Source organism: Phoca vitulina, unplaced genomic scaffold (assembly GCF_004348235.1).
Source record: "Phoca vitulina isolate PV1807 unplaced genomic scaffold, GSC_HSeal_1.0 scaffold4, whole genome shotgun sequence".
Taxonomy (NCBI): domain Eukaryota; kingdom Metazoa; phylum Chordata; class Mammalia; order Carnivora; family Phocidae; genus Phoca; species Phoca vitulina.
In genome coordinates this window covers 74292330-74307077 of record NW_022589707.1, presented here as the reverse complement: position 1 = coordinate 74307077, position 14748 = coordinate 74292330, and the positions used below count along the sequence as shown (strand labels likewise).

General features: G+C 37.2%; 1 protein-coding gene across 1 annotated transcript in view; it reads right to left on the bottom strand.

Moving 5' to 3' along the window:
• The window catches only part of SEMA3C (semaphorin 3C), a 177506-nt gene that overhangs the window by 3290 nt on the left and 159468 nt on the right, over positions 1–14748 (bottom strand). The window contains exons 16-17 of the mRNA XM_032402283.1: positions 5851–5918; positions 3423–3553 (exon numbers count right to left, since the gene is read on the bottom strand). Of these exons, the coding sequence (XP_032258174.1) occupies positions 3423–3553; positions 5851–5918 (199 nt within the window). The remainder of the gene's footprint in view (positions 1–3422; positions 3554–5850; positions 5919–14748) is intronic.

Genomic DNA, 14748 nt, shown 5'->3' with positions numbered 1-14748 from the left:
TTTCAATGATGAATGTTCTCCTAACTAAAAATGGAAACAATTCATTACTTTACTGAGTAGTAAGACAACTCAAAAAAAATTATATAAACAGAGGCAGAGTTTTGAACACTATCAAGGGCTTTTTCCAATTATCCCAAACTAAAGAATGACTAAAAATAAGCTGAAATGCCATCATCTTCTGCATCTTCCAAATGGTTTTACTTTCCAAGGAAAGGTAATAAAAAGCTATGAAGTTAATATTTAATTACTTTACAGGCTTATCCTGAAAAAACTCTCATGTGCTGGATATTAGTTAAATGCATGAAATCCATCTTTCTTAAAGTTCCAGCTATAGTATTGTCAACAAACAGACTAAAAAGCTAAGTGGTAAGAAGTTCCTTGACATGGGGACTCTGGAATGCTCTTTCACTGAGGGGGGCGGAAATTGACCCAAATCAAAATAAAGAAATGTATGTAAAATGTTTTTCTAAATGGTAAATTTCTGCATAAGTACGTATCTAATTACTGATGAAATAAAAATCCAAGATAGATTGTTTTAGATAAAAAGTAGGCCCCCCCCACCGCAAAAAGCACAAAAAGGCAAAGTATAGTATTGAAATACAGATAAGAGAACAGATCTAGAAAAGGGAGATCAGGAAGTAGGACTGAAATATATAAAGCAAAGTTTAGATGTTAATTTAATTTTTAAAGTTTAAATGTGTCTCAAAAATAGTTTCAATCACGTAGAAGTGTACTCAGAAACAAAAGGAAAAGAAAGCCTTTTCTATTGTGCAAAATGAGGAAAAAATTTGGAGGTCAATTTTATAAATTCACATAACATGCATATAGTATTTGATGCAGAAATTTCATTTCTAGGAATTTTTTTAAAGATTTTATTTATTTATTTGACAGAGACACAGTGAGAGAGGGAACACAAGCAGGGGGAGTGGGAGAGGGAGAAGCAGTCTCCCCACTGAGCAGGGAGCCCGATGTGGGGCTCGATCCCAGGACCCTGGGATCATGACCTGAGCTGAAGGCAGATGCTTAACGACTGAGCCACCCAGGTGCCTCATCATTTCTAGGAATTTGTACAGAAGATACACTCACAAGTGTGCAAATATTCATTTACATGATGTTTTTGATAAGAAGCAAAACAATAACCTTAAGCAATAGATAGCTTTAAAAAAAAAAAGATATATTCGTATAGTGGAATACTGTAGCCAAGAAAAAATAAGTTAGCTCCAAGTGTACTGATATTAAAGTGTGTGTGTGTACATTACCGAGTGAGACAGAGAGAGAGAAAGACAAAAATAGGAAAATGATGGGGAACATTTGGAAGAATACATTATGATTTAATATATAATTCTTAGTAGCTTCATACTCCACGAAGTATGAATAAATATTGAAGGAGGTGAGGAGATCTTTTAGTTTTCACTTTATGCTATTCAGTATCAACTATTTACATTTTCATCCGTGAGCTTTTATTATTTGTCTTACATTTTTTTTTTAAAGTTCAATATTTATATATCATTAACATGAGAAATAAGTGTGTGTTTGCCTAAACTATTAAGGATGAATTAGGATAAATTTAATAAGACAGTAATAATTCGTTCAACTAAATTAAGAATAAATGGAATTACACTCTATTCTGGATAAAATTTGCACAATTATAGTTAATTTTTTCATAGTCTTATAGCATTCTTGTGTTTTTGAGATTAGAAGAAAAAGCAAGATAGTAATAATTTAGTGTACATTCTTGAGCATTCTGAAATAAAATGTTAGAAATACCACAAAGATGATTCAGTCATTAAATCTATTAACTCATTCCATTTTTAACTCCATTTATTAATTTCTGTGGCATGTATTCAAGCTTGCATGTACTCATTTTCTTTAAATAATAGAAATTTTATTCACTTATTGTATGTTATTGTATTTAACTTTTTACTGAATTAAAGAAAAACATTTTATTCATACTAGGTAATCTCTGCTTGAGTTTCAAATTTCCAATTCACATATGAACACACAGAACTTCTCAGGAAGGACTGTTCATGACCATGTGCCATGCTCTGGACTAAGAAATTCATTTCTGTATGATAATCATCATAACACAGTATGACTTCTACTCCAGGTTACTTTCTAAGGCAATTAGTATTACCATTTACATCCATTCAAAAGAATTTAAAATTAATTAGACTGTAGAAATTTCAAGGTGTCTTTGATGACAGACTTTTGTGGCAAAGAAAAGAGATCTCAACTAAACAATAGTTTTTTATTAATAAAAATGTTTTAAAAGATCTGTTTAGTATCATAGAATTCTGGGGCAAGAAGGAGCCCCAAAGTTCATCTAGCTCCTCTCTCCTCCAGATAGTTAAATCTCTTATGCGAGCGGTCATCAGCCTATGGTTTACTATTCCAGTGACAGGGGATACACAATTTCCTAAACAGCTCATACTGTCTTTGGACAGGCAGGTCTGAGTTGTAAAGTATTTTCTCATGTGGAGCCAGCATGTATTTCAGTAGCTTTGATGCAAGTATCTGTGTTCTATAACTTGGGATTGTATCCATTCTAAATATCTCCAATTAACTTAATACTTGGTACCCAAACTGCCCATGACAGAAGGATACACCCAAATGCAAAAGGCTCCATTTTCCCCTTTGCTCCATCAGATTTTATGACACTGCTAATAGCATTACATTTTAGACTACCCTAAGGCTTTATGTACACATATATATTTTTCTTCTTCTTCCTCTCATCTGTCAGTACAATATGACATCAATATTATTGGAGCTCATTATTTATAATATTTCACCCTAAGCCATTTTACAATGCTTCCCTTTTCAAACAGCTCTTTCCGATCAGTGAAAGGTTGTCAGTGTCCTTTTCTTTGAAAAACTGTTTTTCCATATCACTAAATAAAGGCAATGGTCCCATAAACAATGATTCCATATGTTACCGAACCAAAACCCTAGAGTCATGGATAATAAAGCAAAGGAAACAGACTACCACATAGCAGAAAAATGCTCCTTACCATAAAAGTTATAGTTTAGCGTAATTTCTGGCTGAGGAAACACTGAACTTTTTTTAAAGCCCCCTTTTATCTCGTGAATCACACAAAGGTGCTGCTGTGTGAGAACTTGGCCTCTGGTTTTGCACACATCTTGTTTCTTTTACGAATGCTTCCTCATATCAGTACCCTGTCTTGAGTGCTCAAGCTCTTGTTCCAATCACCGTATCATAGAAGGGAACAGGCAGCAAGGATTTCTAATTAATTCATCATCTCTACAGACAAAGGATTTTAAAGAAAGTGGCACTTGTCATCCCAAAGACATAAAAGGATGTTCATATGCCTTTTCTTTCTCGTTTGATCTGAACCTCACTGAGGGATGGTGATCGAATGTCTTTCCAAAGCCCTGACTGATTGCTGCTGGGGTGTGTTACTCACCTCTTTCCTCCTGTCTTTGTCTTTCTGTAACAGCCACTTGATAGATGCCTGTGGAGACTTCGGGGCACACTCAAGGAAAGTGGTGTTATTTTTTACTCCATACTGAACAATTTCAGCTGCATTTCTATATGCTGAAAAGCAAAAATAAGAGAGAGAAGAGAATTTAGAACATATTCTCCTATATGAATGTTTATTGCTCTATAAAACTGTCATCATCTATAGAAGCCCGCAAAAGGCAATCTTTAATCATTTAACAAGCAGACTATTAGACATTGTTTACCTGTGTTGTTTAACCTAAAGGGAAGGAGAGAAAGGCATAAGGGAATCAATGTTTATTCAAGAAGTACTCTATACCAAGGAATGTCCTTAATATCACTTTGAACATTTATTTAATTATTACAATATCCTTACAAATTAGGTTTTCTCAGCTTTTCAGAGCTAAGCAAGCCGGTGCTGTGAATTACCAGGAAACATATCCTACTTGAAGAGTTAGTAAGTGTCAGGCATTATTAAAGCCAGGTTCATCCATACTCAGTGGAGTATAGATAGAATTCAGAAGCATCAGGAAAAGTCAGAAAGCCAAGTGTGGATGCAGCAGGAAGTAGTGGTTGAGAACACAATCTTTGGAATCAGAGGTATTGGAGGTAAAATTCTGACTTCACCAATACTGACCATGCAACCTTCGACAACTTACTTGACCCTCCTGTGTCTCAGTTTTACTTGGCTCTAAAACATGGATTATATTTTCATACAGGTTCTGTACTGAAATTCTTAATTCAGGAAGACAATGTAGTATAATCATGCGGTAGCTTAGACAGGAACAGCATCTTCATTCATAAAATGGCGATAATAATAGACCTTACTTTGGTGCAGTGTCTTGAGCATTAAGTGTGATAATCCATTAAAGAAGCACTTAACTCAGGTCCTGCACAAAGCCAGCACCCACGTGAGTTCATCATGACCCCCGCTGGCAGTTCTACCACTGTAACTACTACTATTAGTAGAAGTGGCACACATATTTATAAAATACTCAGTAAATAGAGAAATGGTGACCTGGATTTATTCCCTCAATTAGATGTATGGAACCACTAAGCAAAATGTGTCACAATTTTCTCCTTACAGTTCATGTAGTTAGTAATACGAATGTCAGTCTTTACTAAAGAAAGGCCCAGACTCAAAAATATTAGCAACAGGAGTCTTGGTGTGAATTGTTAGCAACCAGTGGGTCTCTAGCACCGAGAGAGCTCCGCCTGAAGAGATGTCACTGGTGGGGTTCAGGTGGAGGGGAGAAGGTTAGTGGGGAAAGTATACTAACACGGGATCTTTATGTCAGGATGGGAAGAAATGGGTTAGATTGATCCTAAGACAGAGGCAGAATTCTCAGAAGTATTGGAATGGTTATGAATTGTAAAACCAAGGCTGGTACACCCATGTTCAGAGCAGGATTAATTATAATAGCCCCAAGTGGAAGCAGTCCAAGTGTCTAGTGATAGATGAATAAACAAAATGTGATATAAACACACAATAAAATATTTTTTTCCATTTTCAACAGAGAAGAAATCCTGACACATGTTATAACATGAATGAACCCCAAAGAAGTGCAATAAGCAGTTACAAAAGGATAAATACTGTGTATTTCCACTTATAAGAGGTATTTAGAAGAATCAAATTCATAAAGACAGAAAGTAGAATGGTGGTTTCCAGAAGCTGGTGAAGAGGGAGTTTGTATTTAATGGGTATAGAGTTTCACTTGGGAAAAATAAAAAGTTCTAGAGATGGATGTGGTGCTGGTTGCACAGCAGTGTGAATGTATTTAATGCCACAGAACTATACATTTGAAAATGGTTAAAATGGTAAACTTTAAAAAAAAATTTTTAATTTTCAAATTTTTAAAAAAGCACCTTTTTTTTCTTAACAAAGAAGACAATAGCTTTGTTTCTTCAGAAAAAAAATAATAGCTTGGAAAATCTATAACTGACATCTATGTGAAAGACCTAACCAGCTAACACACCCAAGGTAACTGTGGTCACAGACATTTGTTTTTCCTACTATACATACAAATAACGTTCAATTTTTAATTTCCATATGAACATCAAGCATCTTCATAATCTCCCATTAAAACAGAAGATATGAGGGGTGCCTGGGTGGCTCAGTCGTTAAGCTTCTGCCTTTGGTCCAGGTCGTGATCCCGGGGTCCTGGGATCGAGCCCCGCATCGGGCTCCCTGCTCAGCGGGAAGCCTGCTTCTCCCTCTCCCACTCCCCCTGCTCGTGTTCCCTCTCTGTGTCAAATAAATAAATAAAATCTTGAAAAAAACAAAACAAAACAAAAAACAGAAGATATGAATTATAACGAGGTTTCCCTCCCTGAAATGTGACATGGAGCAATGCAACTCTTTACCAAGTTTGACCCTTGCTCAGTTTTAATACCTTTTAGATTAAATCCTCTGCACTGAGTCAACGGATTTCCATGTCTCACGTCTTGTCTTCGGCTCCTCCTATAAGTGCAGAGACATACATAAAACTAATTTAGAATTAACATTGCCAATTACACCGCATGTAAAAGATTGCATTTTTAATTTCACAGTCTTTTAATTGCCTAAGCTTTCGTAAGGAAAAGAGGTCTGATTATCTGACACAGCTATCTGACATTTCTTATTCACCACTTCCATGATAGGATGGGTACTTAACCTTGTTTTCATTTTGAATTAATTCCGTCCCTCCCTATCTACTGCTGGTGATAGAATGGCTATGAAATCCTTATTATGTGCATTTCCTGGGTAAATGCTAGATTCCAAATGAATAGTGTAAATTTTAGTTTAGAGACATTTATCAAAAATTTTCCAAGATGAAAACCTCTAGAATATAAAATCACCAGCATCTTCTTTCTTATAATTTTGTTCTTAAATAAACATAGCTTTCTTATAAAAGTCAACATTTTCTAACACTTTCCTGATACATAAAAGCTTTTCTGAAACAGCTGATACATAGAAAATGAACATTTAATATAAAGTTAAGCAAAATTGTTCATTTACTAGAATAAGAATTTTCCTTCAACTTTTTACTTTGAAAAATGTCAAGCCCGGGGCGCCTGGGTGGCTCAGTCGTTAAGCGTCTGCCTTCGGCTCAGGTCATGATCCCAGGGTCCTGGGATCGAGCCCTGCATCGGGCTCCCTGCTCCGCGGGAAGCCTGCTTCTCCCTCTCCCACTGCCCCTGCTTGTGTTCCCTCTCTCGCTGTGTCTCTCTCTGTCAAATAAATAAATAAAATCTTTAAAAAAAAAAAAAAAAGAAAAATGTCAAGCCTACAGAAGAGTGGATATATGAGTACAATAAACACTGGTATACTTAGATTCATGAATTGTTGTATTTTGCCACATTTATTTTTTCTCTCACATGCAAGTTTTATGTTGTATATATACTTTATGCACATATATGAAAATCTTTAGAAAACAAGTTGCAGACATGATAATGCTTCATTCTTCAATACTTCAGCATGAATCTTCTAATTTCCCTACATAACAACAGTATCATTATCATACTAAATATATGAATATTTATTCCATAATATCATACAATACACATTTTGTGTTAAAATTTCCTTAACTGTCTCCAAAATATCCCTTATGGATTTTTTAAAGTTTGTTCAGGATCCAAAGTTCACTCAATGCATTTTAGTTATTATGTGTCATCAACTTAAGCACTTCAAAATTTAGTTACATTCTTTATAAGTTGGCCATTATTTAAATCAATGTTTTAAATTATTTGAATACTAATTAATTTCCAGAGTCTTAGATCCTATATATATATATTAGTTTCAATTATATCACATAGTGAAACAAATCAAAATAGAGCAACCGAAATTCTCTTAGCAATAAATCATGGATATGAAGATTGCCGTTAAGAGAGAAGAAAAAAAAGTGGGGCGCCTGGATGGCTCAGCTGGTTGAGGGTCTGACTCTTGGTTTCGGCTCAGGTCATGGTCTCCCAGTGGTGAGATCAATCCCTGTGGTGGGCTCCATGTACAGCGCAGAGTCTGCCTCAGATTCTCTCTCCCTCTGCCCCTCCCCCGACTCATGCATGCTCTCCTTCTCTCTAAATAAATAAATAAATAAAGTCTTTAAAAAAAGAGAGAGAGAGAAGGAAATGATCCTCTCTTTAAATATTGGGAATGTAGGGATACATTGATTGTTTACTATCAAGGCTAGGAAGCACATATAAATGAGCATATTACTTAATTGGGTCAGCTGTTAAGTCTCAACATTTTTACCCTTAAAGATAAATTGAAACATTCAGTAAGAAGAGCAGAAATATTAAAATCTCACAGGGATTATCAAATTTACAAAGTGAAACTAATCTCAAAGTTATCAATAGTGAAAAAAATCATTTTAAGGTTACAGCAAATAGTAGTTTGTGTATTCAATGGATTATATAAATCTATGGGAATACAGGTATAAAATTTTGTGTCATTTTTGTATTCTTTTCCCAAAAAAGTCCCATTATCCTCATTCAGTTTTACATTTCTTTTTCTTTTAAGATTTTATTTATTTATTTGAAGGAGAGAGAGAGAAAGAAAGCATGCGCAAACAGTGGGGGGAGGGGCAGAGGGAGAGGGAGAAACAGACTTCCCGCTGAGCAGAGCCTGACTGTGGGGCTCAATCCCAGGACCCCGGGGCTCAATCCCAGGACCCCAGGATCATGACCTGAGCTGAAGGCAGACGCTTAACTGACTGAGACACCTAGGCACCCTCAATTTTATATTTCTAAACAACAACACACACACAAACTAGTGGAAGTCACTCTTGGCTCAGGAAATACAATTAATGCTGTACTCTAGAATAGCTCCTATATCAGGTTTTTACTGCATTGCATTTGCTATATTTCCAAGCCAGTGTTATTTACTACCAATCAACTTGTGAGTGCACTATATTAAATGACCACCATGTGAGAGTTCTTATGGCTGAACTAGTCATTTTCAGTCATCTAGAGAAGCACTATCACTCACAATGGCTAAATTGATTGTCCTGTGACCAGCACTGTGTTATGGTTTGCATCGCTGGGCAACCTGAATTTATGGGATCACATAGCTTCCAGACATTCTGTACAGAAAAACATTATGGGTTGGCCTAAATGATGAGATCAGCAAGAGAGCTATCTGAGATTTTTTGTATTTGTAGGTTCCCTTTAGGATATCCGTATAGCATTGCGAAAGCTGGTAGGCAGAGTAATATTATATTTGCATGTAGGTTTGGGATTTGAGCTCAAGTTACCAATGTTTTCTTCCTTAAGTATAATCCTTCAGATACACAATGAAATCATTTTTGTTCTTGTATATAAAACACATATTTACTTGAAGATTGAACTGATTATCTTGTCTTAGAATAAAATTTCTAAGCGCATGTCTGATAACAGAATAAATAACATTTGAGACTAAATTGCAATATTTAGTACAAATATTTAAGATACTTGAGAATAAAAAGGAAAATTGCTTGTGTTATTTGCCATAAGCAAACTTTTAAAAAAGAGAAACTACTGAGCCAATGATATTTAACAACTTCATTATAGCAAAGTATAAACTCCACTGATTTCCAAGTATCACCGTAATTCTTATTCCATACAAAGGACATGTTTTTGGTTTTCATTCCTATGAATTCCTCCACATAATCTTTGTGTTCCAGATAGGTAGACAGTACAATTGAAATAAAATAGGTAAGTTAACACTATTAAAGAAAATTAGTATGGAAAATACAAGTGATCATTTTTATTATTATTGTTTAATCACTTAAAAATATTATATATGAGAATTTAGGAAATAGTTAATTCAGCAAACATGCTTAGCATCCACTATATGTTTAAGTTTTAAAATAATTTGGAGAACTTACATGGTATAGATATTTGTAGTGAAACTTTCAATGTGCTAGCCAAAGATGGGTATGAGTAGGCCAAGGAATAAGAAAGATGATAGAAAGATAGATAGATGATAGATGATAGATGATAGATAGATAGATAAAGATAGAGATTTCTCAGCTTTTTATGACAGAATTAAGACACTGCTAGAGGTTCAGATAGCTCTTTAAATGATTACTATCTCCTCTTTCAACCCATAATACCTTTTTTCCCCTGCTTATACTTTTTTTTTAAATTGAGAAAATATTGACATATAACATTATATTAGTTTCAGGTGTACATTCAATCATTATGTTGTATGCCTGAAACTAATATAATGTTATATGTAAATTATTTCTCAATTAAAAAAAATATATATATACACATATATAATTGATATATATATATAGTGAAATGACCACAATAAGTCTAGATAACATCTGTTCCCATAGTCACAAAATTTTTTTTCTTGTGATGAGTACTTTTAAGATGTACTCTATTATGGGGGGGGCGGAGCAAGATGGCGGAGGAGTAGGAGACCTAAATTTCATCTGGTCCCAGGAATTCAGCTAGGTAGGGATCAAACCATTCTGAACACCTACGAACTCAACAGGAGATCGAAGAAAAGAATAGCAGCAACTCTCTGAACAGAAAAGCGACCACTTTCTGGAAGGTAGGACGTGTGGAGAAGTGAATCCGAGGCAATATTCGGGAAGATAGACGGCGGGGGAGGGGGCCTCCGTCGGCCGCTTCTGGCAAGTGATAGAGCCACGGAGCACAAAATCGGAACTTTTAGAAGTCGGCTCTGCTGAGGGATGTCGCTCCGGTGGCTAAGCAGGGGGTGGAACCCTCGTGGGACAGTGTGGTCTCAGGACCCTCGGGGTCACAGAAAGACCGGGGGTGCCTGAGTGCAGCAGAGCTCCCAGGTATCGGAGCTCTGCCGGCTGCAGAGACAGAGCCGAGGCGCAGGCTCTCAGCTCGGGGTTGCCATAAACTGTGATCCGCGGCACAGTCGGGCCACTGCTCCTCCAGCAGGGACCCAACAAGCGGCAGATCCGGGGAGACTCCCCTTCCTCCCCTGGGAGGAGAGATGCGGGAGCGCACTGCAGGGATCTGCTGGGTTTGGAGACTCCAGACAGGGTCGTGTCCAGAGATAGAAACGCTCGGTCACAGGCGGGGTGAGCATGGAGTGCGGCCGGAGACGGGGAGACGGGAGTGACTGACTGCTTTTCTCTGGGGGCTCACTGAGGAGCGGGGCCCTGAGTTCTCGGCTCCTCCGGGGCGGAGACTGGGAGGCCGCCATTTTCACTCTCATCCTCCAAAGCTGTACGGAAAGCTTGCAGGGAACAAAAGCTCCGGAGAGCAAACCCGAGCAGATTACTTAGCCCAGACCGGCAAGGGCGGGGCAATGCCGCCTCCGGCAAAGACATTTGGGAACCACGGCAACAGGCCCCTCCCCCAGAAGATCAGCGAGAACAGCCAGCCAAGACCAAGTTTACCGATCAATGAGAACGGCAGAACTCCAGCGCTAGGGGAATACTGCACACAGAATTCATGGCTTTTTCCCCATGATTCTTTAGTCTTTCAAAATTAATTTTTTAAATTTTTTAAATTTTCTTTTTTTTAATTTTTCTTCCCTTTTTCAATCAATCTTATCAATCCCCTTTTCAAAAATCTTTTTTATTTTTCATTTTTAGATCATATTCTATCCCTTCATAGTAGTTAACCTTATTTTTGGTATATATATATATGTTGTTCTCTCTTTAAAATTTTGGGATACAGTTTCTTCTAACAGACCAAAATATACCCTAAATCTCTAGTGGATGGCTTTGTTCTAGTCTCCCGCCTGATCACATTCTCTCCCCTTTTGTTTTTTTTTAATTTCTCTTCTTTCTGTTTTCAACCAACTTCTTATCAATTCCTTTATATAAAATCTTTTATAATTTTCATCTTTACAGTCATATTCCATCCCTTCATATTTAACCTTATTTTTGTACATATATAAGCTTTTCTTTCTTTAAAATTTTGGGAGGCACTTTCTTCTAACAGACCAAAATAAGTCCAAAATGTAATGTGTGGCATTGATCTATTCACCAGCCTGATCATATTTGATCATATTCTTCTTTTTTTTTTAATCTTTTTCTTTTTTTTTCTTTTTTCTTTCTTTCCCTTTCTTTTCCCCCAGTTTCAGGTCTCTTCTGATTTGTTTAGTGTATATTTTTCTGGGGTTGTTGTTACCCTGTTAGCATTTTGTTCTCTCATTCATCTATTCTCCTTGGGACAAAATGACAAGACAGAAAAACTCACCTCAAAAAAAACAAGAGGCAGTACTGACTGCCAGGGACGTAATCAATACGGACATTAGTATGATGTCGGAACTAGAGTTCAGAATGACGATTATAAAGATACTAGCTGGGCTTGAAAAAAGCATGGAAGGTATAAGAGAAACCCTTTCTGGAGAAATAAAAAAACTAAAATCTAACCAAGTCGAAATCAAAAAGGCTATCAATGAGGTGCAATCAAAACTGGAGGCTCTACTTTCCCCCTAAGGTCAGGAACACGGCAGGGATGTCCACCATCACCATTGCTATTCAACACAGTATTAGAAGTCCTAGTCACAGCAATCAGACAACAAAAAGAAATAAAAGGCATCTGAATCAGCAAAGAAGAAGTCAAACTCTCACTCTTTGCAGATGATATGATACTTTATGTGGAAAACCCAAAAGACTCCACCCCAAAACCGCTAGAACTCATACAGGAATTCAGTAAAGTGGCAGGATATAAAATCAATGCACAGAAATCAGTGGCATTCCTATACACCAGCAACAAGACAGAAGAAAGAGAAATTAAGGAGTCGATCCCATTTACAATTGCACCCAAAACCGTAAGATAAGGAATAAATCTAACCAAAGAGGCAAAGAATCTGTACTCAGAAAACTATAAAATACTCATGAAAGAAATTGAGGAAGACACAAAGAAATGGAAAAATGTTCCATGCTCATGGATTGGAAGAACAAATATTGTGAAGATGTCAATGCTACTGAGAGCAATCTACACATTCAATGCAATCCCTATCAAAATACCTTCCACTTTTTTTCAAAGAAATGGAACAAACAATCCTAAAATTTGTATGGAAACAGAAAAGACCCCGAATAGCCAGAGGAATGTTGAGAAAGAAAAACAAATCTGGTGGCATCACAATTCCGGACTTCAAGCTCTATTACAAAGCTGTAATCATCAAGGCGGTATGGTACTGGCAGAAAAACAGACACATAGATCAATGGAACAGAATAGAGAGCCCAGAAATGGGCCCTCAACTCTATGGTCAACTAATCTTTGACAAAGCAGGAAAGAATGTCCAATGGAAAAAAGACAGTCTCTTCAACAAATGGTGTTGGGAAAATTGGACAGCCACATGCAGAAGAATGAAACTGGACCATTTCCTTACACCCCACACAAAAATAAGACTCAAAATGGTTGAAAGACCTAAATGTGAGACAGGAGTCCATCAAAATCCTAAAGGAGAACACAGGCAGCAACCTCTTCGACCTCAGCCGCAGCAACTTCTTCCTAGAAATTTTGCCAAAGGCAAGGGAAGCAAGGGCAAAAATGAACTATGGGGACTTCATCAAGATAAAAAACTTTTGCACAGCAAAAGAAACAGTCAACAAAACCAAAAGACTACCGACAGAATGGGAGAAGATATTTGCAAATGATGTAACAGATAAAGGGCTAGTATCCAAAATCTATAAAGAACTTATCAAACTCAATACCCAAAGAACAAATGATCCAATCAGAATTGGACAGAAGACATGAACAGACATTTTTCCAAAGAAGACATCCAAATGGCCAACAGACACATGAAAAAGTGCTCAACATCACTCGGCATCAGGGAAATCCAAATCAAAACCTCAATGAGATACCAACTCACACACATCGTTCCTTATGGACCATAAGGGAATGGTCCAATTTCATTCTTCTGCATGTGGCTGTCAAATGGCTAAAATTAACAAGTCAAGAAACGACAGATGTTGGCGGGGATGTGGAGAAAGGGGAACCCTCCTACACTGTTGGTGGGAATGCAAGCTGGTGCAGCCACTCTGGAAAACGGTATGGAGGTTCCTCAAAAAGTTGAAAATAGAGCTACCCTATGACCCGGCAATTGCACTACTGGGTATTTACCCCAAAGATACAAATGTAGTGATCCGAAGGGGTACATCCACCCCGATGTTTATAGCAGCCATGTCCACAATAGCCAAACTAGGAAAGAGTCAAGATGTCCATCGACAGATGAATGGATAAAGAAGAGGTGGTATACATATATACAATGGAATATCATGCAGCCATCAAAAGGAATGAAATCTTGCCATTTGCAATGACGTGGATGGAACTGGAGGGTATTATGCTGAGTGAAATAAGTGAATCAGAGAAAGACATGTATCATATGATCTCACTGATATGAGGAATTCTTAATCTCAGGAAACAAAGTGAGGGTTGCTGGAGTGGTGCGGGGTGGGAGGGATGGGGTGGCTGGGTGATAGACATTGGGGAGGGTATGTGCTATGGTGAGCACTGTGAATTGTGTGAGATTGTTGAATCACAGACCTGTACCTCTGAAACAAATAATACATTATATGTTAAAAAAGAAAAAAAAAGAAGAAGAAGATAGTAGGAAGGGAAAAATGAAGGGGGGGAATCGGAGGAGGAGACGAACCACGAGACACTATGGACTCCTAGAAACAAACTGAGGGTTCTAGAGGTGAGGGGGTTGTGAGGATGGGTTAGCCTGGTGATGGGTATTAAAGAGGGCACATATTGAATGGAGCACTGGGTGTTATATGCAAACAATGAATCATGGAACACTACATCAAAAACTAATGATGTAATGTATGGTGATTAACGTAATAAAATAAAAAATGCAAAAAAAAATGATGTACTCTATTATCAACTTTCAAATAGGCAATACAGTATTATTAACTATAGTCACCATGCTGTACATTACATCTCCATGACTTAATTATTTTATAACTGGAAGTTTGTGCCTTTTGCCCCACTTTGTTCATTTCTTCCACCCCTTACCCTACCTTTGGCAACCACTGTTCTCTATCTCCATGAGCTTGGTTTGTTGTTATTTTTAAAATTCCATATATAAGTGAGATCATACAGTATATGTCTTTCTCTGAGTTGTTTCACTTAGCATATGCCCTTAAGGTCCATCCATTTCACAAATGGTGAGATTGCATTCATTTTATGGCTAAGTAGTATTCCATTGTGTGTGTGTGTGTGTTTATATCTTTACTCATTCATCTGCTGAAGGACACTTGGGTTGTTTCCATGTCTTGGCTATTGAAAATAATGAACATGGGGGTGCATATATCTTTCCAAAATAGAGTTTTTGTTTTCTTCAGATAAATACCCAGAAGTGAAATTGCTGGATCATATGG